This window comes from Vigna umbellata, chromosome 10 (genome assembly GCF_029865625.1).
Source record: "Vigna umbellata cultivar VRB3 chromosome 10, Vumbellata_1.0, whole genome shotgun sequence".
NCBI lineage: Eukaryota > Viridiplantae > Streptophyta > Magnoliopsida > Fabales > Fabaceae > Vigna > Vigna umbellata.
This window is the reverse complement of record NC_142174.1, coordinates 6,153,361-6,176,700: the sequence shown is the minus strand read 5'-3', so window position 1 is coordinate 6,176,700 and position 23,340 is coordinate 6,153,361. Positions and strand designations below refer to the sequence as shown.

General features: G+C 35.8%; 1 protein-coding gene, 1 long non-coding RNA gene and 1 pseudogene across 4 annotated transcripts; 1 reads left to right on the top strand and 2 right to left on the bottom strand.

Moving 5' to 3' along the window:
- LOC148191741 (uncharacterized) overlaps positions 1-5,643 on the bottom strand; it is a 17,850-nt pseudogene extending 12,207 nt beyond the window's left edge.
- A 5,916-nt stretch (positions 5,644-11,559) lies between these two features.
- LOC148191740 (uncharacterized) lies at positions 11,560-18,504 on the top strand. 3 transcript variants are annotated; one of them, XM_088101065.1, is made up of 9 exons: positions 11,560-11,709; positions 12,419-12,524; positions 13,054-13,142; positions 13,225-13,363; positions 16,973-17,047; positions 17,205-17,326; positions 17,404-17,479; positions 17,633-17,692; positions 18,189-18,504. In XM_088101065.1, exons 1-9 carry the CDS (start codon positions 11,630-11,632, stop codon positions 18,315-18,317), a joined length of 876 nt encoding a protein of 291 aa, XP_087957191.1. In that variant the 5' UTR covers positions 11,560-11,629; the 3' UTR covers positions 18,318-18,504. The 3 variants fall into 3 exon arrangements, with proteins under 3 accessions (XP_087957191.1, XP_087957189.1, XP_087957190.1); XM_088101063.1 differs by lacking the exon at positions 11,560-11,709 and adding an exon at positions 12,757-12,940 and having other exon boundaries at positions 12,420-12,524; XM_088101064.1 differs by lacking the exons at positions 11,560-11,709; positions 12,419-12,524; positions 13,054-13,142; positions 13,225-13,363 and adding an exon at positions 13,617-15,176.
- A 743-nt stretch (positions 18,505-19,247) lies between these two features.
- Positions 19,248-20,610, bottom strand: LOC148191739 (uncharacterized). The gene is made up of 2 exons (XR_015782690.1): positions 20,123-20,610; positions 19,248-19,465 (listed from the first exon to the last, which is right to left on the bottom strand). It is a non-coding gene; the product is annotated as an uncharacterized LOC148191739 (long non-coding RNA).
- Between the last annotated feature and the right edge of the window lie 2,730 nt (positions 20,611-23,340).

Genomic DNA, 23,340 nt, shown 5'->3' with positions numbered 1-23,340 from the left:
CCGATTGATCATTGATGGGCTTGAAAGGCAACTTGACTTCTCTTACCCTCTCCAGAATCCAGGTATGATAACTAACCCTGCTATCCATCACTCCACTCCTCAGGTCCTTCTCTGCTCGCACCACATTTTCCCAGGCACTTCTGACTCTCCTCAACATTTCAGTACAATGTCCGTCCTCATAGTAGATGAAGAAGGCTGTGAGATAATCTGGTGAAGGCGCTCCCTTCATAGGATATCCGAACTGTCTTTGGACCAAAATAGGGTTGTAGTTAATACAATACCTAGCGCCTATGAGAGGTATGTTAGGGAAGTTGCCACAATGATGGATAGATGGTTTAGTCTCAAGCCAAGGAAGGCGCCATTTTACGTTTCCCTCTCTCAAACCGGCAAAGAAAAGAGCCCACCCATTACCTCCTTGATGCGACAGATTCTCAGGTGAACTTCTAACATCGACTACCCCCTTAAATACTCGTGCCGTCATCCACGCATATAACGCCGGCAAACAACAAAGAATCCTCTTCCCTTTTCTCTCCTGGCAAAAACTCATAGTCCCATACACATCTGCGAGGACTGCTGTTACGGGGTTTTCTGATCTCGTCTTTTTTGCCACGAAGACATCAATAGCAGTGTAATCTACAAAGTCTTCCAGCTTGGGAAACAGGACAATGCCAAACACAGTGAGGGCTAGTACATCCATGAAGGTCTCCCATTCTTCCCTATCGCCCAGGTCGTGCAAATATTGTTCAAGGTAACCTTGTGTCAGCCCCCGAATTTGATGTCTCGTTATCAACCGGTTCTCCAATTCATTGGGCTGTAATTTCATTATAACAGCAAGGGTAGAAACAGAGGCATGATGCTCCAAGTGCTGATATGGCTTGGTACCCTCTAATGGCAAGCCCAGAATATGCTCAAATTCTTCTACAGTTGGCGCCAGCTGGAAGTCCTGGAAGGTAAAACATCTCAGGGGAGAATCATAATACTGAGCTAGAGCTGTAATAGCGGGCAACTGTACTTTCACCTCCATTAAACTCAACAAATTCCCATATTTCCTCCCGAAGGCTTCTCTCTGTATGGTCTTGAGTCTTCGGCCTAAATTTATCAACCCGGTCAAATTTCCAACATGTGTCCTTAGGCTAGACTTCTTTCTTAAAATGGCGGAGTTGGTATGCAGTGTAGCATCAGATCTGGTGTCAACATCCATCTCGTGTGAAGTCAAGTGTATACCTGTGATTTCCCCTAAAACCAACATGTTACTAAATGATGCATGAATATGATGCATGATAATAAAACAACACGATGAATCAAATGCATGCATGGCATGAAAATGCAATAACATAATTTTCGAAAGAGAACGAACAGCGTGAGGATTACAAGAATACACGTTTCTCCCTTTGTGCCCTAATAAAGGTTCAATGGCTTGGATTCGAGGTCAAGTATATGCAATTCACAAGGATGGTCTCCTGAACCTAGAGGTCAATGGTCACTAGAGCTATGGCCCCCTTCATAGCATCTCCACAACAGTCGAGTAATCAACTAGATGAGGAGACACAAGTGAAGAGAACAAACTCTAGCTGGAGTTCTCACGATAGCCAGACAGGAAGTACATCCCAGAATGACACCGCTACACAACTCCTCTAATTCTAAGTTACGCTCAGACCCGGGTATAGGGCCCCACTCATGATATGCACAAAGTGTGTGTGTGAAGGGAGAATGCAATGCATACCCAAACCCTCACCTGCAAAACAACCAGAAAAATTCCCAGGCAGATATAAACATGTTTTCTACCCTAGGGTTCCATATTCAACAATTCACATGCAGTTATTCCAACTATCAAACACAAATAAAGAAAAAAAACAGGGGAAGAAAAACACAAAGAAAAATCATGTCAAATTCGCGCATCTAATTAAATGGCCTGACTCTCGAGCATCCCCAGTGGAGTCGCCATCTGTCGCAACCGGAATCGCGACGGGACGACGATCCAAAAAGAAACGGTTTTGAAAAGAGATTTGGAGTCGCCACCATAGTTTATTTGGAAAACTACGGAAAAACCATAAAACGATAAAGCACGGTCCACGAAAACCAAAGATTGGGTTCGGGAGTCGGTTACGCGTGGGGAAGGTGTTAGCACCCCACAACGCCTGCCCTAAGGCAGTACCTTTAACTAAATGCACGAATATGATGTGATTTTCAAAATGTTTAACTATCCCCTAAAATAAAATTCTAAAATAAACAAAACATATTTTTTAGTTTTTTGGGCCCGACAAGGATTGACCTTGCTCCTACGTATTCTCATTCAAAATGAGAAATCAGGGTTACGTAGTTCTTTTAGAAAACTGCTTGAAAATTTGTTTGAAAATTGTTTAGAAAATTTTGTTTGGAAAATGATTATGGATAAATTTGGATTTTTGGGAAAGTGAACCTGACAAGGGCTAGCCTTGCTCCTACGTATCTCCACTTTTGATGGAGAATCAAGGATCACGTAGTTCTGGGTAGCAAGACTTTTGTTGTTTAAAATTGTTGATGTTTTTGGGTTTTTTGAAGATTTTATACCTTTTTTGTATTTTGTTTAAGAAAGAGAAAAGGTTGTTAGCACAAGGACGATGCGTGCGATCACACATGTGCATAAACCTTTAAAACATATTTTTTGTAATTTTAATTAAGGAAAAGAAAAGGTTTTTAGCACAAGGACGATGCGTGCGATCACACATGTGCCTAAACCTTTAAAACATATTTTTGTAATTTTAAAAGAAGAGAAAAGGTTTTAGCACAAGGACGATGCGTGCGATCACACATGTGCCTAAACCTTTAAAATATTTTTTGTAATTTTAGAAAGAGAAGAAAAGGTTTTAGCACAAGGACGATGCGTGCGATCACACATGTGCCTAAACCTTTAAAATATATTTTTGTAATTTTAGAAAGAAGAAGAAAGGTTTTAGCACAAGGACGATGCGTGCGATCACACATGTGCCTAAACCTTTAAATATTTTTTAATTTTAGAAAAAAGAAGAAAAGGTTTTAGCACAAGGACGATGCGTGCGATCACACATGTGCCTAAACCTTTAAAATATATTTTTGTAATTTTAGAAAAGAAGAAGAAAAGGTTTTAGCACAAGGACGATGCGTGCGATCACACATGTGTTTAACCTTTTATAACATATTTTCGTAAATTCTTTTATTTAAATTATAAATATTGCATTATTAAATATATATATTTTAGGATAAGTAGATATCTAGAACAAAATAAAATAAAATAAGACAATAAAACTAAATAAGAAATAAAATAAAATAAATAAATAAAATAGGATAAAATAAAAAAACAAATAAGTAAATAATAAGGGGTCCGAGAAAAGGGGTGCCGAACGTTCCGTCGCAGGCGACGTGCAGTCCGTGGTAGAGGTAGAACGTACGTTGGAAAAGGATTCAGTATCACGAGCACTCGTTGGGGAAAGTTGACGAATCGTACGTTGAGAAAAGGAGCCTGGATGACGAGCGTTCGTTGGTGGAGATAACGAGCGGACGTTTAGAACAGGAGAGTGGATGACGAGCGCTCGTTGGTGGAAATGTCGAACGGACGCTGGGAAAGGAGGCTTCATGACGAGCGTTCGTTGGGGACGAGCGTTCATTGGGCGATGACGAACGGATGCTAGGAAAGGGGCTGAATGACGAGCGCTCGTTGGGACGAGCGTTCGTTGGGCGATGATGAACGGATGCTGGGAAATGGGCTGAATGACGAGCGCTCGTTTGGAACGAGCGTTCGTTGCGGGATGACGAACGGATGCTGGGAAATGGGCTGAATGACGAGCGCTCGTTTGGAACGAACGTTCGTTGGGGGATGACGAACGGATGCTGGGAAATGGGCTGAATGACGAGCGCTCGTTCGGAACGAGCGTTCGTTCCCAACGAACGGATGCTGGGAAATGGGTTGAATGACGAGCGTTCGTTCCCAACGAACGGATGCTGGGAAATGGGTTGAATGACGAGCGCTCGTTCGGAAGGAGCGTTCGTTGGGTGATGACGAACGGATGCTGGGAAATGGGCTGAATGACGAGCGCTCGTTCGGAACGAGCGTTCGTTCCCAACGAACGGATGCTGGGAAATGGGTTGAATGACGAGCGCTCGTTCGGAACGAGCGTTCGTTCCCAATGAACGGATGCTGGGAAATGGGCTGAATGACGAGCGCTCGTTGGGACGAGCGTTCGTTGGGCGATGAGGCGGGATGACGAACGCTCGTTATGGACGAGCGTTCGTTGGGGCATTGGCGAACGGACGCTGGGAAACGAGGCTGAAGGACGAGCGCTCGTTGTGGACGAGCGTTCGTTGGGAGATGGTTACCCAAACGGTCCGTCCAAGAAGTGGCCGGACGGACGTTCGGAGAGGAGGTAGATGACGAACGTTCGGAAAAAGGCCGAAAAACGTGCGTTCATTACGGGCTTGGCCCACCCGGGTGATTTCTAACCTAGAATTCCCCTAGGGGTTCTGCCTTCCCATTCTCATTCACTCACTCACGCCGTTTCTCTCAGATAAGACCAATGTCTCCTTCTCTCTGACCAAAAGGAGTTGCTCCTCCACGCATTGCAACGTCGACGCCGCTGCCTCCACCGAAGTTGGCCGCCGCAAGCCACGAGCCAGGGCGTCGCCGTCAAGGTCGTTGCCGGTGACCACCCCGATCTCTCCCTCTCTTTCCACCGTCACCACGGTCGGACCCACCACTACCGGTGGTTATGCCGAAAAAAGCTTGGGATTTTAGAAGTTTTGATCTGCTGTTGTGGTGTGCTTTATGGTTTCTGTTGTGTGCGTGTGTTTCCCGTTCAAAGATTCAACTCCCTCGGTGGTGATTAGAGATGAGAGAAGGCTTGATGGCTTAGTCCCAATATCTGGTTTGGCTGTTAGTTTCATTTGAAGCAAGTGAAGGTTGAATAGAGCACGGGCACCTGTTGGTTTCATTTTGCGGTGTTCTCTGTGAGTTTCTCACTTAATGATTCAATTCTATTGTCGATTGGAGTGAACAGAGGCGCTGAAGGCTATGGAAAATGGGAGAGCTCGTGATACTCGGTGGTTACGAAACGGATTGACACCAAAGGGATTTTTCAGAGCTCCAATGTGCAGGGGTGCTTAGGAAAAGGTGATGAAGATTTTCGGTAAGAATGTAGAATGGAGAAAAGGAAAGACTCCTACCACAATACATACCCAAACAAAGCAACCTCAAGCATAAAACTGAAATAATGCAGCAAGCAAGCTTACATGACTATGTCTACACGAGTGAGCAAGGTGTACTTACCTCTTGGAGCTCTGCTTGCCTTTGTCAGCTTCGTCTCCGGTGATCTCTCCCCTTCTTCCTAGCTGACCTCTTTCTTTCTTTGCGGGTGAAAAAAATGATGGATGCTCTGGATGATGATCGAAGATGAAGGTCCGAAGAATCAGTGTCCAATCCTCCTCTCCTTTCTCTCCAAAACCAGAATAATCAATCCCCCCTTGCTCTCTCTCCATGTGTTTTTGATCATTTCTCTGTGCCAAAAATCCTTGTACTGACTTCGTACGCACCCAAATCGCGTCTGCCACCCTGCTTTCCTCCAAAACTTGCCTTGTCCTTGACTGCCCCAAAACCAGTTTGTCTCCTCGCAGCAGGAAACCGTTTTCCTCCATCGTGTCCCCTCCTTTTTGCCAATTTGTCCTTTTCTCATTTTTTGATTCATTTCATTTTTTTTTATTTATATTTTTTTTTTAATTTAATTTAATTTTAAAACCTTTTAACTAATAATAATTATGAAAAGATAAAAATTTAAGAAAAATAAGAATTAAAATTAAAACGAAGAATTAAAAGAAAATAAAATAAAAATAAATAATAAATAAATAAATAAAAGGAAAAAAAAGTAAAATAAATAAAAGAGATAGAATAAAAACAAAATAAGCAATAAAGAGAAAGGGTAATAAAAACAATAAGATAAAATAAATAGAACTAAAAAGAAATAGGTAAATGAAAAATAAAAAGGTTAAATATGTGACAAACAAAATGCAATAAAACTATAAAAATAATCCGGACGAAATTGGGTATTGACAGGTAGGAACAATTTGGAACTCAGAAAGTAAAAGAGTAAGGCCAGATGTGAAATTGAAGAGAAAAAGAGTTCTAAAAAGAGAAAAATCTGATCTGAAAGGAGAGGAAGTTTGGATAAAAAAAGAAAATTGATTGAAAAAAAAAAGAGAATATGAGAAAAATAGAAAGAAAGAGCTGAAAAAGAAAGAAAAAAAAATTCTGACTAGGCAAAAATGAAATACTTGTACTGAGTTCCAGTTTCCTTTCTTTCTTTCACATTTCTCTAACCCATTCCAGATTTCCATTTCTCCTCCATCTAGCCCTTTCCATTCTCCATTAGATTACAAGCTGTGAAAGTCCTGGTGATCTAGAGTTATCTTGATTCAAGCAGTGTCAATTAGAATTTTTCCAAAGTTGTGAATTGTGTTCTATCATGTTATGTGGAGTGAAACACAGGTTGACCTAAACACTTGAGTGCTTTGAGAGAAACACTTTATCCTGTGAGGTTGAAATTGGGCTGCTACTTCTCTGAATTGTAATTTCCTGCTTGTTTTGGGTTGAATTTAACTGTTATTTACTCGCTAGAGTTACTGAAACTTAGATTTAGAGTTGGTGATTCTGTTTGTGCAGTTCTTATTAGAGAAAAATAGCTAGTAGTTGTGTAATTAGCAGAGTTGAGTTTAATTGTGATAGAGTCCAGTGTTCCTAGTTATGTGTTTAGTCTTTTCCTTTATAGATGGAGTCTTTCTTTTCCTTTTTCTTTTTAGTTTGTCCCTGCCCAGGAGGGCAGTTGTCTAAGTGTGGGGGTGTGATAACACTCTAGATTTACATATTTTTCTCTGTTAAAAATCATTTCTTAGATTTCTTTAGCTTTTAATTTCTTAGAATTAGGCTAGTTTTATGTTTTTCTCTTAATTCTTTAGTTTTATAAAATTTTAGTTAAAAATAGGTTTTTAGATGTAATTTTTAGCTTTTGTTAATTAGTAGGAAAATAATAATTTTTTTTTAGAAAATCTTTAATAAAAATCTTTCTTTTTAATTGTTAGATTTTTTTTCTTTAATTTGGTACTGTTTTTTTTTGCAGAGAGGGGCTGGTGCTGTTTGGGCCAAATTAGAAAGTCCAGTGCTGATTAAAATGGAGTGCAGTGTGTGCAAGGAGTTGGGCTGAAGCCCTTTTGGATGGTTTAATGAAACGCAACGTTTCATGTTGCGAGAAGGGACAAAGGCTGGGAGTTCCCTATACTTCGTGCTTCATTTGTGCAAGAGGGAGCTTCTTTCCCCAAATTCTCTCAACCCCGCACCTAGGGTTCGTGTTCCAGCAAAAGAGAAGAACCAGAGTAGTGATTAAGAACACAAGCTACAAGGCCCAAAAGGAAGCCGACCCAGAAGCTAATCGGACCGGAGAAGCAGAATCGTGATTGGAGGTATGTTGAGTTGGAACGGTTGACGAGAAAAGCCTTTGGAGACCGTTGGATCAAGGAGAAGCTCGAAGCGTCAAAGCAAGGTTTCCCCTCTCCCATTTTTTCTTTTCCCCCTTTCTTTTCTCTTTTTGTTTTTCGACCCTATATAAAGGGGCTTTCACCATGTAAATATAGGGAGAACACACTTCTTCATACACTTTCTACCTTTTCATTTTATAGTTCTCCGTTCTAGAGTTTAGGGTTTTATTCGCTTTTCTTAGAATAGGATATTGTTCTTGATTCTGGATTTCGCTGATGAGATTCATGGAACCGTGACAATCCGTGAGTTCCTCATTCTTTGATTTCTGGCAAAGTGTATGTAATTTTCATTTTTCATATTAATAAAGTTCAAATTCGTATTCTCGTTTGTGTTGATTTTGTTCTGTGATTTTGATTTCTGCCATTGTTATGTTCTGAGAAAATGAATTGGATTCTGTATCTCTGCATTCTATAATTCCTTTTGGAATTAAATGACTCTGTATTGAGCATTTTTTTTCCGAGAAGTCTTCTCGAGTTAGAGTTGAATCCAATGCATAAAGATTCATTCGGTTTTCTGTTTCTATTATGTTTCTTTCTATTTTCCAGTATGTGTGATTTCAATTTCAGTGTTGTATTCCTGTTCTTGTGAAAGTGTGCATTGATTGAATAATTGAGTGAGAATTTCCATTTGAAGTTCTGAAATACGAACTCAAAAGACCCCAAGGAGGGCTTAACTTTCTCGGAATGTCTTTCCGAAGAGGAATTGAGACTCTTTCATTCAGTTTATTGCACATTTGCCTCTATTGTTTGCTTTCTATCCAATATCTTTAGTTTGCTTCTTCATTTTCAGTATTTTTGTTGACTTGATGTTAGAATAGTCTTAGTTTTGATTATGATTTTATTTTCCTTCCATTTAAGTTTTGTTATATGTTCCACTGTTCTTAGCATTCTTAGTTAGGTTTATTTTCTTGTTTTCTTGCATCATTTACCTATTGCAGTGATAATATTTAGATTTTGTTATTAGACAGTAATAATGCTCATTAGTTTAGGATCATCTTAGTTGCATTTAAGTTCTCAGAGTAGTTTCATTTCTGTTTCTGTTTAGGTAGTTTAGAGTTCTATTCTCATTGCTTTTCTTTTATTTCAAATTACATTTTCTTTCTTCATTTTTTCTTTTATACAGATTTGATTCCTTCATTCTTTTCTCTTTAATTTCATTGTTCATATTTCTTTTCCCCACTTTGCTTTAGTAGTTAGTAAATAGTAAATAAATACAAGATTTAATTCTACACTTTAGGCTTAATTTTAGCCGAGTCTTTGGATTGATACCTAGGTTGTCCCTATACTTCATTAGTGGGGAAACTTAGTTTGTTCTGATTTTAGGCGACAAAAATCGGTTTAACACCAATGAACTCATAAGTTGTGGCTCATTCGAATGGATCTAAGGTTAATAATGTAAACCTATAAATAACGCATTAATGATGATTTACTATTCAACTTTTGTTTTAATTGAGATTTGACTAGAGAGCTCTGACTAAGTGCTAACTTGAGCGTTGGAGAATCTTTTGCAGGCATCGCCTTTCAATAATATAAATAGGGAAATGCACAAGAAAACACTATAAGCGAGGGAGGGGGTTGAATAATGTTTTCTAAATCTTTTTGCCAATAATGTTTGATGGGTTTTCAAAGGATTACTAAATAAAAGTATTCTTCAGAGGATGTCATAGAAAAGTCAATAAACGATTTTAAGGAAGGAAAACAACACAGTACAATTTTTATACTAGTTCACCCAAACTTGAGCTACGTTTAGTTCTCCCTTAAAACTCTTAAGGGGTTCCATTATTTTTTCAAATTACAACGAGTTTTTCCTTTCCAAAATGTCACAGAGTATTTTCACCACTCTTGGTTACAAGTATTATCCACTAGTCCTAGCATCCGAGTATAACCCACTCTTGGTTACAAGTATTATTTGTCACTCTTGACATCCCTAGACATCTAGTTGAGTATTCTATGACGCTCCTAACATTTGAGTATAACCCACTCTTGGTTACAAGTATTATGACCACTCCTGGTTCCCAAGTATTGTCAACCACACCTGGTTCCCTAGTTTATTTTGACTAGTATAAGAAAGGAGTATAATACAAACACGTTTGGTGTTTGTTTACAAATACAAATTGAATAAACTCTCATACAGAGGATTACAAAGATACAAATCAATCTGTGAACCCATAAAGTTTCTTCTCTTGGGTTGAAGAGCATTAAATGATATGAGCGCATAAAGTTGTTTCTCTCTTTTCTCTTTTCTCTTCTTCTTTTACTCTTCCTTTAATTTTGAAAGCTTCAGATGTTGTAAGCTTGGTGTGGTGTAGTAGAAAGCGAGATATGATGATAGTTTTTTCTTCATATTTTCTTTTGCTCGGGCTTGCTTTCATCATCTTCCTTTGGGTTGAAGATCATCAGACGATATAAGAGTTGGGATAGCGTATATCTTATATTTTATGACCGTTCTTAAGCATACTATTTTTCTTTCTTTATCATCTCTTACTTCTTTTCATTTCTTCTTCAACAAGCTCTCTTAGATTGAGGAGCATTTAGACAATGAGTATTGGGATAGAGATGGTCTTGGATATTCCCTCTCTTCATTTTCTACTCCAACAACTTCTTTCACTTTGGTTGATCTTCTTTATATATGCAACTTCATGGGATGAGCGTTAGTTATTGAGTTGAAATCCTGATAAGCTTTATAGACTTTTCCAATAGCTTGATCATATTCAGGTCTACGTGGTAGAGTTCAGAGCTTTTTATTATAGCCTTAAGTGATACTTGAGCTTGTACGATGTGACTAAGTAAAGAGTTTCAAGGGAAACATTAAAATTTTCTTCTCTCACAATGTATTTTTCTTAGGTACCATGATTTTGATCATATCTTTTTGCTTTATTGATCTGCACGAATACCAAGAACAAAGTATAAAAGCATCAAAGTACTTTTTTTTTCGTACATGCACTAAATGTTTTGAACGTTGATAAACATTAGATAGATTAGCATGTTCAAGACATTTTATCATTTGTCATTTCATTCGTAAATACATCATTTGGTTAGACATACAACATGTATAATCATAAAACGATATCAACATAAGATTTTTTTAAAGGCTATAGCGTTTATGGTCATTTATAAGACGATGTTTTTTTAGAAAGCTTTGCTTGATATAACACTTGTATTAAATAAAGATTTATTAACTTTAGTGTTATATAAAAGATAGACTTTTGTCTACCTAAGACGCTTGCTTGTTTTGCTCATATAATCTATTAGATGAATTCATTGAGATGCTTTCATTAAGACGTTATTTATAATTTTTTGATTCATTTAAACAATTTTGTCTAAAATGTTATTTATAATCTTCAGTTCAAAAGTTATAAAATATTTCTTCAAGTAGGCTTTATTATTTTTAACAACTTTTCACTTTTGATCATATATAGATTTTAGGATATTCTTGAAAGACGTTTCCTAACGTTTGGTGCTAGCATGAGTAATATTTTAGACATTCTTATTAGACCTTCTATTACATATGTTTGAAAAATATTTTCTTTCTTTAAATGCTTTTTCTATGAATAATATTTTATTGATTGTTATTTGATAAACTTAAAAAAGCTTAAGTTGTCAAACATTCTGATTTTGTCTTAATAAATAAGAGGATCAGAGAAATTGTGAAAAAAAAAATCTTTGTATAATACCTTCGGTTCTGTATATTGGGTCATGTAAGATCAATGAGTGTGTTCCATGTTCATTTCTATGTTAACTATTTGTGAGATAATAACTATTTGTGAGATAGGTAGAGAATATGTATTAGTTGGAAAATGATTAAACCTTATATGATTTTCCAATTCTGCATCACATAACCTATCATTAAGAACGAGGTTATTTTTCTTTAAAATACTAAAATAGTAAAAATCAATAATGAGGGATTAACACAAATAAAAAAAATTACTTTAGTAACTTGTATCATATTATTCTCGAAAATAATAATAAATTAAAACATAAAAGTAACGGTTGGCGGTTATGTAACGATTCTATTGGGCATCTCAATCTAATAACTTGATCATGTTCATCCTTCTAGGGTTTCCATAATTCCCCAAATTAATTTACGCGTTTATGAATGAATCTCAAAACACGCAGTCTAAGATCTCGACTCTTCCATAGCTTGGATTCCCCGACTGCACATCATCGTTCCACAGGGTACGATGTTTTGATCCTTATTCCAAATACAGGAATTTCACATGTCATGTTCTGTTGATTGGGACATTTAGATGGTGCATGCTAGTGTTTCATTCAGAATATTTTGTAATCTTTAAAGGTTTTATATTGGAGTGTAATGCTGTAGTTTAAAAGGTTGATTTTGTTCGTGATTTATTTCTTTATAATTTTATTAATCGCAATATGTCAATTAAAAATTTCGAAGTTTTATTACTAAATAATTCTTTTAGCCTTGAGATTCATTAAATTCCACATGTATTTATCTTTTTTTCCATGGCTCGGTAATTTTGAGTGGGCGATTTTTGTTATTTATACATTTTTTAATTGTCTGCTTTGCATACTTCAATGTTAACTGATGTTCAGATTACTAGCTTGATTCAGTTATTGGAGTGGTAACTAATCAAGCTTATTTGAGTTATTTAGTGTTATTATCATTAATAGTTCCATTGTTTTCATGAACTAATTTCATGATTGAAGCACATTGTAGTCTCCTTTTCCTTCTAGCATTTCAAAATGAATAATGCATCTCTTGCAGTGAGATTTTAATGGTTATCCTTTGCTTTTGTTGGTTGGAGAATTATTGATGTTGTTGCTGTTAGTTTTTGTTATTTATTTTCACAATGTTGAGAAGCTGTATTTGGAAAATGGAATATAGATTTTTGATCTTTTGGTGAAAATTTGTTATGTACAGACACGGTCAGGATCAAGGAGAAGATATTTTTCATGGCTTATTTTCTTTGATGTGCTTGGGTGGTTTCGTCCTGGGAATCACCTTGATAAGCAGGCTGAGAGATATGGTATTCTGTATTGTTTTCTATAGTGAGGATACCTTGTCCTGTTTTTCTTTGCTTGCCTTATTTCATCTGGAAAAAACTTTAGCTGTTCTTAAGAAAAAGTAATCACTTGGTGTCTTTAAGCCCCATGGACACTGATAACTTTTCTGAAGCCGGTTGTAATCCTTAACCTCCATGTTTTGATGTATCCTATGTTGTTTATTTTTTCAATATCTTGTATTTGTTCATGTAATAGGTAACTGGAAGTGGAAAGTTGAAGAGCGTATAAGCTTTTTAAGAGTGTTGCAATGACTTCCGATGAAAATATGACATTCAAATCATACCAGGACAGGGCTAATTTGTTTGTGAAGGAATATTTACTGGCAGACTCTCTGATTCCATATACTTCTGTTATCAGTGGCATGTTAGCTTGCAAGATGGTATTTACATTTGTAAAATGTTGTCGTTCTAATTTCCTCAAGATTGTCTTATAAGACACTTTAAATTTTTCATGGTTTCACAATCTTTAATTATTTCCTTTCCTGTTTTCCAGGTCTTCGATCTTACTCAGTTTCTTGGTTCTAATTACTTTAAGATTCATTCCAACTTCTCCAAAGTCCAACGTATTGAGTGGAATAACCGGTGACTGGATACTATGAGTAGAAAAGTTCTTCTGCTTTGCTCAGTGTAACAAGATCTTAATAGAATTTTGTTCTTTGTGCAGTGCTGTATCAACTACACATGCTATTTTCATAACTACTATATCATTGTACTTGGTGTTTTGCTCAAGTCTATTTCGGGACAACCCTTCTTCTGAACTTATTACTGTTCGAAGGTCTACACTATCAACTTTTGCACTGGGGGTAAGAGCAATCTGAATTGGTATCAGAGTTAAACTATGGAACTATATTCTTATTCCTTCATATGTTTACATGGCGCTGAGTAGTTTCCTGTTCAAATGGAGTTCCACTGCATGTGATAGTAAAGAATTTCAAATATTGTAAATTTGCATGTTGGAAAAAACCCAAAAGAATGTCATCCTAAGATGATAAAGAAGATGCATTCTAGAGCTGAGAAAATTATGCAGTTGCAACAGTGAAGCAACGTTCAACAACTGTTGATAGGAACCCAAAATTGAGAACAGACAAAAGAGCAATATTCTTTATTCTATAGACTGTATAGGACACAAAGAATAGGAGAGAGTTCTCTCCTCCAAGGGTTTCTCCTTCACAAAGAGCCAAAACCCAATCTACAAGATTATCCAAAAGTGTCCAGACACAAGAGCTCCAGCCTTCTTATAAAGGCCTCCCAACCAATTAACCAAACTAACAACTAATTCCTAAATTGTTTCCTCTGTCCTGCATCTATTACCCATTATAACCTATCACATGATATCCTATCATTACACCCTGCTGCAAAACAACCTTGTCCTCAAGGTTGGAACAGTGAAACTTGATCTCATGGGTCATCTTCAACAACGTGTTATCATATGAAGGGAACCCACTGCTACTATTTGCAATTTTAGATCTGGAAGATTGGGTGGTGGTTGATATGAGATATCCTCCTCCAATGACTTCCACTCTTCCTAGATTCTTTTGGTCCAATTTTGTGAAATACTCAAAATCACATCTCTGACTTCATCGGTTCTTGTAGCAACAACACTTTCAGCAGTTGCTCCATCTACTTTCAAACTCTCACGTAAAATTGTCACACTCCCAATTTGTGTTACTACTGCCCAACTCTCACATAACATGTTTTTCCTGATCCCTTCAACTATCCTTAGTAGAGTTGTTGCTAGATTTTTCCAAGAAAGGTTCTTGGATTTTTGGGCCAGGTCTTGAACCCTTGGATTGCATTTTCTTCCATGTTATTGACTGTTGGGTGAACCTTTGTTGATCCTTCAATGTTTTGAACTTCAAAAACATTTGCTTCCCTTGTTGTTTGACCATGGGTGCTATTCCCTTCAATTGTGGACAACTCCACTCCTTCAACCCACAAGAAAAGTGGTTCTTCATCTGGTTTACTGCCCTGTGGACATCTTTCCTCCTTCTTCTCTTCATTAGCCAAGTACACTCCTTCTTCAGAGAATTTCTTGCCTTTCTTGATGTCTTGCAAAAGTTCCTCTCTTGCTTGTAAACAACCTCAACTAGGTTGCTCCCTGACATCACTATTTTAACCCCAGGTCTCGACAATTCTTCCCTCTTCTTCACTGTTTTGACTTACACACCACAACCTACCACACTAGCTCCACTAAAAACAGCAACTTTTGCAACATTCTCAACAGTAGCCACACCAATATCTCCATCACAATTTTCGTCATTGCCTTCCTCTTTAAATATATTTTGTTCTCTCCTATCCTTCCCTCTATTTCTTGCCAAACCATCAACATTCAAAACAACAACTTTCATTTCTCTTTTCTTCTCCCTATTGGTTGAATTTTCTCCTCCATATGAGGGTTTCTTGGTTTTCTTGATGTCTAGTAGACTACCTTTCACAACATACCTATCCATTTTTCCCTCTTTCTTTCATTTCATGACAGATTTCACACTTCTTTATAAGCCCTTTATGAGAATCCTCATTTCCTGCCGCATTTCTTGCATATTTCTTCTCCATCCTACCATGCTCATTTTCGGTTATGCCATGCTCATTTTCTGTTCGTTGGTCCTCCTCTTCAAGGTACTATCTCTTCCTTCTATGCTTCTGCCCTTTCTTGATCTGCAACCTTTGATCCGGCAGGTCGGACCAATTGATTGGAACCCAGAATTGAAAAGAGACGAAAGAGTAATATTCTTTATTTTATAGACTGTATAGGACACAGAATAGGAGAGCACTCTCTCCTCCCAGGGTTTCCCTTTCCCAAATAGCCAAACCCCAATCTATAAGATTATCCAAAAGTGTCCTGACACAAGAGCTCCTTGCCTTCTTATAAAGGCCCCCCCAACCAACTAACCAAACTAACAACTAATTCCTAAATTGTTTCCTCTGTCCTACACTTATTACCCATTATAACCTATCACATTATATCCTATCAATAGTTTTTTTAGCAGCTTCTCCAATGACGGACCTTGGTTTGATTACTATACAAGAACAAGCTCAATGAATTCTTAAGCTTCTATAGATCACAAAACATTTTAAAGGCACAAAAGAAAACATAACATATAAATACCACAGAATTAACAATCAATATAAATGGTTTCTAATCGATGGCAGTTCAATATAAATTAGTTAAGATAGTTAGAATATTCATGAGTAAGTTATTTGAGGTGTTAGTTAGATATAAATGGGAAAGAAGGAGAGAAGAGGGGAAAGGAGGTGAATTTTGTAGATTGAGTTTTAGCTCTTTGTGAAGGGGAACCCTTGAAGGAGAGAGTGCTCTCGTATTTCTTATTCTTTTCATTATATTCAATAAAAACCTTTCCCCTCTACTTCTTTCCTATTTATTTCTAACTATCTACTCAAGTAACTGACTCATGAATATTCTAACGGTCTTAACTAATTTCTCTTCTCCGTGTATTCTAAAGAGATGCTCTAAGTTTGTTATGCTTAGAAAACATTCTTGATCATATTCATTGAATATCAAATAAAAAATGTAACAAGAGAACTCCAAATTCATTCTGTTTATCCAGATTAACAAGATTTTTGCATGATTTTGATAAGACCTTTAAGGTGTATGTTAGGAAGAAGGTTCAAAATCAGAGGTTTCTTGACAGTTAAGGGTGGTTGAGCAGTTTAGGGGTGATTAGAGGTAGTTATTAAGTTTAGGAAGGGGTATCATTTAAGGAGGAAATGGTTCCTCCTGATGGGTGGGTTGTGTTTTCGTTTTTGGAACAGGGCTTGTCCTGTGTAGAAGGGATTTATTTCCCTTGGAAGCTGTTGAATATTTTCTTTAATTAAAGTATTATCTTACGTTGTGCAGTAAGATTTGAGTGCTTATTTCTTTACTGAATCTGAAAATCTGGTTTCTTGTTCCGAAGAAACCTAACAGATTTCACATACGCGCAAGTTCCAAATCCGCACAGGACGTGTTGGAGAAGGCTTATTTATAACTGCAAGTCCAAATCCAGAAATAAATAAACTTTGGCAATCAAACACAGCATTCCTGCGATGGTTCGATACATTTCTTACATAGCTAGTCATCCAATAAAACGCCTGTGAGCTGTTGTTTTAATTGTTATGCAGACTAGATTTGAGAGTTTTGTCAGATCCTCAATCACCTCCCTCCATTACCATACTATTCTGTCTGTTCCATAATCTCCTTTTGCGTCTTCTCATTTTCTTGGTGTATGTATGCTTCTAATATTTCCTTTTCAAGATATTCATTATATTTTTTACTTGTAACGATTGAGATTGACTTGCTTGAACTGTTATCTTCTTGGTTCTCCTGATTCATTCAATAACCATTTTGTGATCTGCATGACTTTGTTTTATGCAGTGAAGTCTTTGTTTACTATGTTTAATATTTATTGTAACAGGTTTCTGTTGGGTACTTCATTTCTGATCTAGGGTCGATATTATGGTTTTTTCCTTCTCTTGGTGGATATGAGTATGTAAGGATAATATCTTTTTGACGTGCAAAGTTTCATCCAACCTGTCTCATAAAGTTGAACTATCTTATTCAATTTTAAGATATTTCACTTGATAGGAGCCCTGCTGGAGATGATTATGGTCAGGGTTTAACCTGACTTCATATTAATATTGGTTCAGGTGATTCATCATCTGTTGTCTTTAGTAGCAGTAGCATACTCAATGTTGAGTGGGGAAGGACAGCTTTACACGTTCATGGTCCTCATCTCTGAGACAACTACTCCAGGGATCAATTTAAGATGGTAAATTTTTCTTTTAGTTGAATTCTAGTAACTCAGTATTTTTATTTCTCATTGTTAATGTTGTGGTGTCTGTGAAGGTATCTTGATGTGGCTGGAATGAAAAAGTCCAAAGCTTATCTCATCAATGGGGTTGTAATATTCATTTCTTGGCTGGTGAGTGTAGTTTGTTTGAAATACATACAAGTAAGTATGCTCACACACATACACAGTAATTGTCATCCAATCAAGCATTATCATATTTAGTAAGGTTGAAAGAATTCGTGTTCTTATCTTATGGGGTTGCTTACCAAAATGGTCCATCTGCAGGTTGCTAGAATACTTCTGTTCATATACATGTTTTACCACGTCTACTTGCACTTTGATCAGGTAAGAATTGTTCCTCCCCTGAATTTAAAAATTGTCTGCTGTGCAGTGTGCTTTATTGGAAAAAGCCCAAAAATGGTGCAATTTTATCTTCAAGTTGGTAATTTGATGTCTCGTAAACTTGGTATGACTTGATTATATTGTATTAAACTGATATGAATTCAGTTTAAATCACAATACACTAAAGTTGGCACAACTACGATTAAAATTAAACAAAAATTACAATAAACTGAATTCATACCAAACAGGCAAGACTCTTTAAAATGAAATCGTAAGAAGCTGACACGACTTCAAAATTTTACCACTTTGATAATTTTGAAGTTAAAATTGCACTATTTTGGTGCTTTTGCCATTGGTTGCCTCTTAAAAATCAAAATATGTCTGCACATTATTGTCTTGGATGATAACTGGCCTTCAGAATGTTTCTTGTGCAAATATCAGGAAAACAATGTGGTTTGTAATGGTATAAGAATCACAGGTTTGTGAAATTATTCAACAGGTTGAGCAGATGCACCCCTTTGGGCAGATACTAGTTGTTGCTGTGCCAGTGGTGCTATCTGTTATGAACTTGGTTTGGTTTGCAAAGATTATCAAAGGGTTGAGGAAGACATTGGCAAAGAGACAGTGAAATAATCTTGTTAGAGAAACTTTCTGAAGAAAATGTATAGGTTAACAATACCCATGTTGATATCAACCTCACATTGCTTCCCATGTGGATCTGAACTTATTGTATAAACATTTTTGCTTTTTAATATTTATAAATATATAGACCAGAGGTGATTTACGTGCAACATAGTTAAGTTTTATATTTTCAATTAATCTCTTATTCTTATTCGTTTTATTTTTATTCAATGGTTCTAGATCATTTTAATAATATTATTTGTAGTTTGACAAATAATTAATTAATATTACTTATGTCATTAATAGTCTAGACTACACAAAATAATATAAATTATAAAGTAATAGTTACACATAATAATCAATTAAATAACTAAGAAAACATAATATAAACTGCTAAATCATTAAATAACCATTACAAGTATCAACAATGTTAGAAAAGCAAATTTTCTAATATATATAATTGTGTGATTCTAATATCGGTTTTTCTATCTAATATATTAGTTAACTAGTCCTTAACTAAAATACTAGTAATATAACTTAGTGTTGCAACTAAAATACCTAAACAAAAAGGAAAAAAAATACTTAAAGTATTAGTCTTTTAACCTAAACTAAAATACTTCATTAACACTTTATAATAAAATAATTTTTCAAAATAATAAAATTAACTTGTATAGGTCATATATACGAAAGAGAGAAGGTTCCAGAATCTGTTAAAGTAAGAAAGCAGGTTAACAGAACACATAATAATATCATTAAATCCTTAATTCTGACAAGCACCAACTGAGCTAGAAACTCATTCTGACATTATCTAAATTTAAAGTTATGTATTCAATAACACCATAATCTGGATCTGCATAAGAAGTGTTTGTAATATGCAGAGATATACACTACAAAAAATAGCACATATTGCAGTATATTAAAAGGAAGATAAAAAAGCTCAAAACCAAACCAACTTTGTGTATATCATTGGATAAAATCGAAAATCCTGATGATCTTTTCATTTCACAAAGTACCAAATGAAAAATGATATTGTCCGAAAGCAGCTAGTTGGATGGGAATGTTCTTCACTTCACACAGTCCATCTCCTCTATTTTGCTTTCTCTTTCATAAGCCAACACAATTTAATTGGGGTTCTGCAAAGACACAAACCAAATGCTACACAACAAACATAAAGTAGTTATTAACAGTGTCATGACCTGTTAGGAACCTTGGTAAGAATCCTAACTATCTCCCTTACTCTCACACTTCAGTACTCTAACAGCAAGCAATGGTAAAAGAAATGACTTGTATTTACATCAAAGAATCATGAATACAATTGGAAAACCAGGAGCTTAACCTCCTTCACCAAGTCTAAACTGATCTGCAACTCAAGAGTAAAAACTGCCTAACTGAAAACAATAACAGAGGTCCTTTTATAGAGACCTTTTTCCCGCCCCACTTAACTGTTTACAGTTAAGTACTCTTCCTCACCTTTCGCCTCTCATAAACCCTCCATGTCCTAACATAACCAAACTATTAACGGGTTTTACCATATCTAACCATTTCAGGCCGGTGCTTAAAAACAAATAGTACTGCAACGCATACGTGACATGAAAATCCAACATATAAAACCCTGAAATAATCCTCTGCATTCTTAAACACCTGAACAGACTCAATTTTTGTCACTTTATCTCTTTCAATTCTCCACGAGAATCTTCAATTCTACGTACAACTTCTTGTTTTGGCACACAAACAAAGACAACTTACCCATATAACTAACACAGTTGCAGTCCAAATTAGAGTCTAAGAACAAAATAGGAACATTGTTTGTACCTCTAGAGAGAACTTCTGCTGCCGTGGTCGTTGCTTCGTTGTCAATTTTCCACTGGTCTGTCGCTGGAAGTGGACGTCCCCGACTAGAGGGAGAAGGGCTCGCAAATCTCTAGAGGTGGAGAAAAATGCAAATCGTTGTTAGGACGGCGTTGTTCTGTCACCGTGGTTCCGTCGTTGCTGGTACGCTGCCGGAAGTGGATGTCGCCGATTGGAGGAGAGATGGTAACACAAATCATTGGAAGGAAGATGGAATTCAAATCACAAATGGCGTGGGAGGGTGAAAGATATAATTTCTGAGTGACACTACAAATAAAATAGTTTAAAACCTAAATTTAAGTCTGGGAGAGGATTAGCCCACTCAAAAACATTCATTTAAATCTGTTAAAAAATGAACCGATATCTTAAACTTTGTTGTCTTCTAAATTGTAGCTTCTAAGCAGAAAAGGAATAATAGATCACTACAAAAAAATAGAAATTTTAATATAGATTATATTAAAAATAGTAATTCTAACGTAGATTATATTTTACGAGGGTTTTATCTCCTATACTAATTATGTTATCTGCGGCTTGCCATTTTATACTAACGGTATAAAACCCCTCATGTCAACATAATTGCTTTTTCTTTGGGGTTTCAAACCCTGATATGATTTTGTTGCATTTTTTATATGTACATAAATCTTAAAACAAATAAAAAATTATAAAATATTACTATAAAATTATCAATAGATAGCTTCTAAAGTTCCGACGAAAAAGGTAAAATAATGTTTTATTATCTTAATTAAAATAATGCACCCCAATATAAATAACGCTTTTTTAGTATTTATAATTTGCATGTAACATTCATAAAATGACTAAAGAACCAAGTCTACAACTTTAATATCAAATCATGTAAAAGAAAAAATGTAAAAGTTAAAGTTAGCAAATAATTACAATGTCATTTGTTACTCGTCCTAAATTACAGATAATAAAAAAGTAAACAACATTTTTCTATAATGGTGCTTGATGTTGATAAATTGTTTTTTTTAGAAAAACTTCCTTGTTCATATATTTAACATATAAAATAGTAATAACTAGACTTAAATACTCTTTTAGTTACTATTTTTGTTGACTTTGTTACATGTGAGACTTATTTTGTTCAAGTATTCAATATGGTGACAATTTTCTTAATTTATGTTCAATTTGATCCTTTTTCATGATATTGTATAAATCATTAACTACATAATGTATATGTTGTCACAGTTTGAATAACGCGTCCAATTTTTTCATATGTGGCAAGTCCAACACAGAGTACACATTGCCACAACATTATATTGAACCTCCCAACACATTAGAAACCCTAGCCACCACCTTTACCCACCACACATCTCTCCTACACAGTGTTGGCGACACACCATCTTCTTCCAAAATGCGGGCCACACTTGGTGGAGCCAGAATAAGGAAACCAACAAAGATGCAAGTGTGGTTCACACTTTGGAAGAAGATGACATGTCACTAACATTGTGTAGTGAATGTGTATGGTGGTTGACGGTGGTGGTTAGGGTTTCTGACGTGTTAGGAGGTTGAAGATTATGACATGATATTGTTACATTAATATGTTGGATAGGCCACATATGATAAAAATGAACACCTAATTCAAATATTGCCAATATGTATAGTCTATTGTTAACAATTTAGAGGACGTCATAAAAAAAAGAAAATCAAATTGAACATAAATTATGATAATTAGGACCATATTGAACACACAAAAAAATTTCACATTAAATAAAGTCGACAAAAATAGAAACCAAAAAAGTATTATTATTATTATTATTATTATTATTATTATTATTATTATTATATTCAATAAAACTCTTATCTTTTTCTTTTCAATTCTTGATTCGTACTGAAGAACCTATAAGCAAGCTTTAAATTTTAGGCAATTGAATGACATTCAAACAAGAAAATTCGAGGTCTTCAAAACCCAAATTGATTAAAACATTTTCAAAAGTGCAACTTAAACTCGACATCCCCGGATACATGGATTATTAGACAAGACTAAACATTACTTCTCCACACCTTTCTTTTCCCTTTCATGAGTCCATATTTTAAAAGATAGAAATTTCATTGTTCTCTTCTTTGTACAATTCATATAACAGACACTAAACTAAGCTACACAATTACGAGGTTTCAAAACATTTCACTAGTACACTAAACTAAGTCTTTTTTATACATATTAAAAAAGACTTTTTATATGACCAATATAGAAGTAGGGGTATAAAAAATGTTAAGAAGTGAATTTTAAGCCTAACACAAAACCGACTTGTAAGATGAGGTTTGCACTCACATATACACTCAAAACTGGTCTTATCTCTAATCAATGTAGAACTTCTAACACCCCTCCTCATGTCGAGGTATATAAATCTCGTGCGTAGGACTCAACATTAATGGATGGTCTACAAGTGGCCTAGTAATGGATGGAACAATATGCCCAACAAACAATAAATCTCACTAGGATAGGCCCTAATAATGACTCTGATACCACCAATAGAGACACATTATCAAGATGTAGACCTTCTATTAAAAGGAGATTGTGTGCAATCAACATTTGAATAACAAACCGCTTTTGTATGGTTAAAGGAACCATATACCAACCGTTTTCCAAGAGATTCTTTAATGTACTTTAATATACGGATAATTGCATTCTAATGATCTTCACACGAGAAATTAAGGAATTGGCGTACCACATTAACTACAAAGGAAATGTTAGGACAAGTAATTGTAAGATAATTCAATTCTCCAACTAGCCTATATTTCTTGGGGTCTCACATAGGCTCCTACTGTTTTGGTAGAATTTTAGTATTACGATCCATGAGTGTGTCAACAAATTTTGAATATATCAACACAATTTCCTCCAAAATATCCAATGCATAATTTGTTTGAGATATAATAATATAATCGTTGGATTGTGCCACCTCATGATGACAAATTTATGAACACCGAAAAATGGCGCCAAAAACTTGTTTAACCCTCGGCAAGTGTGACCGAATCGTATCAAGTAATAAACTCGGTAAGACCAAGTATCGTTCTCCCAAAGGACTCACGGCCTAGTTAGTTATATGATTTGTTGATTATTTAAGACTTGTGAACAATTGATTATAGGTTTCAAATGCAAAGAACAATAATTAAACATGTATGCATGAGTTTGATCAATGGAAAAGAGGAACAAAAACACTTGAACA

Coding starts and splice junctions, on each gene's coding strand:
- LOC148191740 (XM_088101065.1), top strand. CDS start 11,630: ATGAATCTCAAAACACGCAGTCTAAGATCTCGACTCTTCCATAGCTTG. Junction 11,710..12,418: donor GCACATCATCGTTCCACAGG/GTACGATGTTTT, acceptor TGTTATGTACAG/ACACGGTCAGGATCAAGGAG. Junction 17,048..17,204: donor CTCTTGGTGGATATGAGTAT/GTAAGGATAATA, acceptor ATATTGGTTCAG/GTGATTCATCATCTGTTGTC.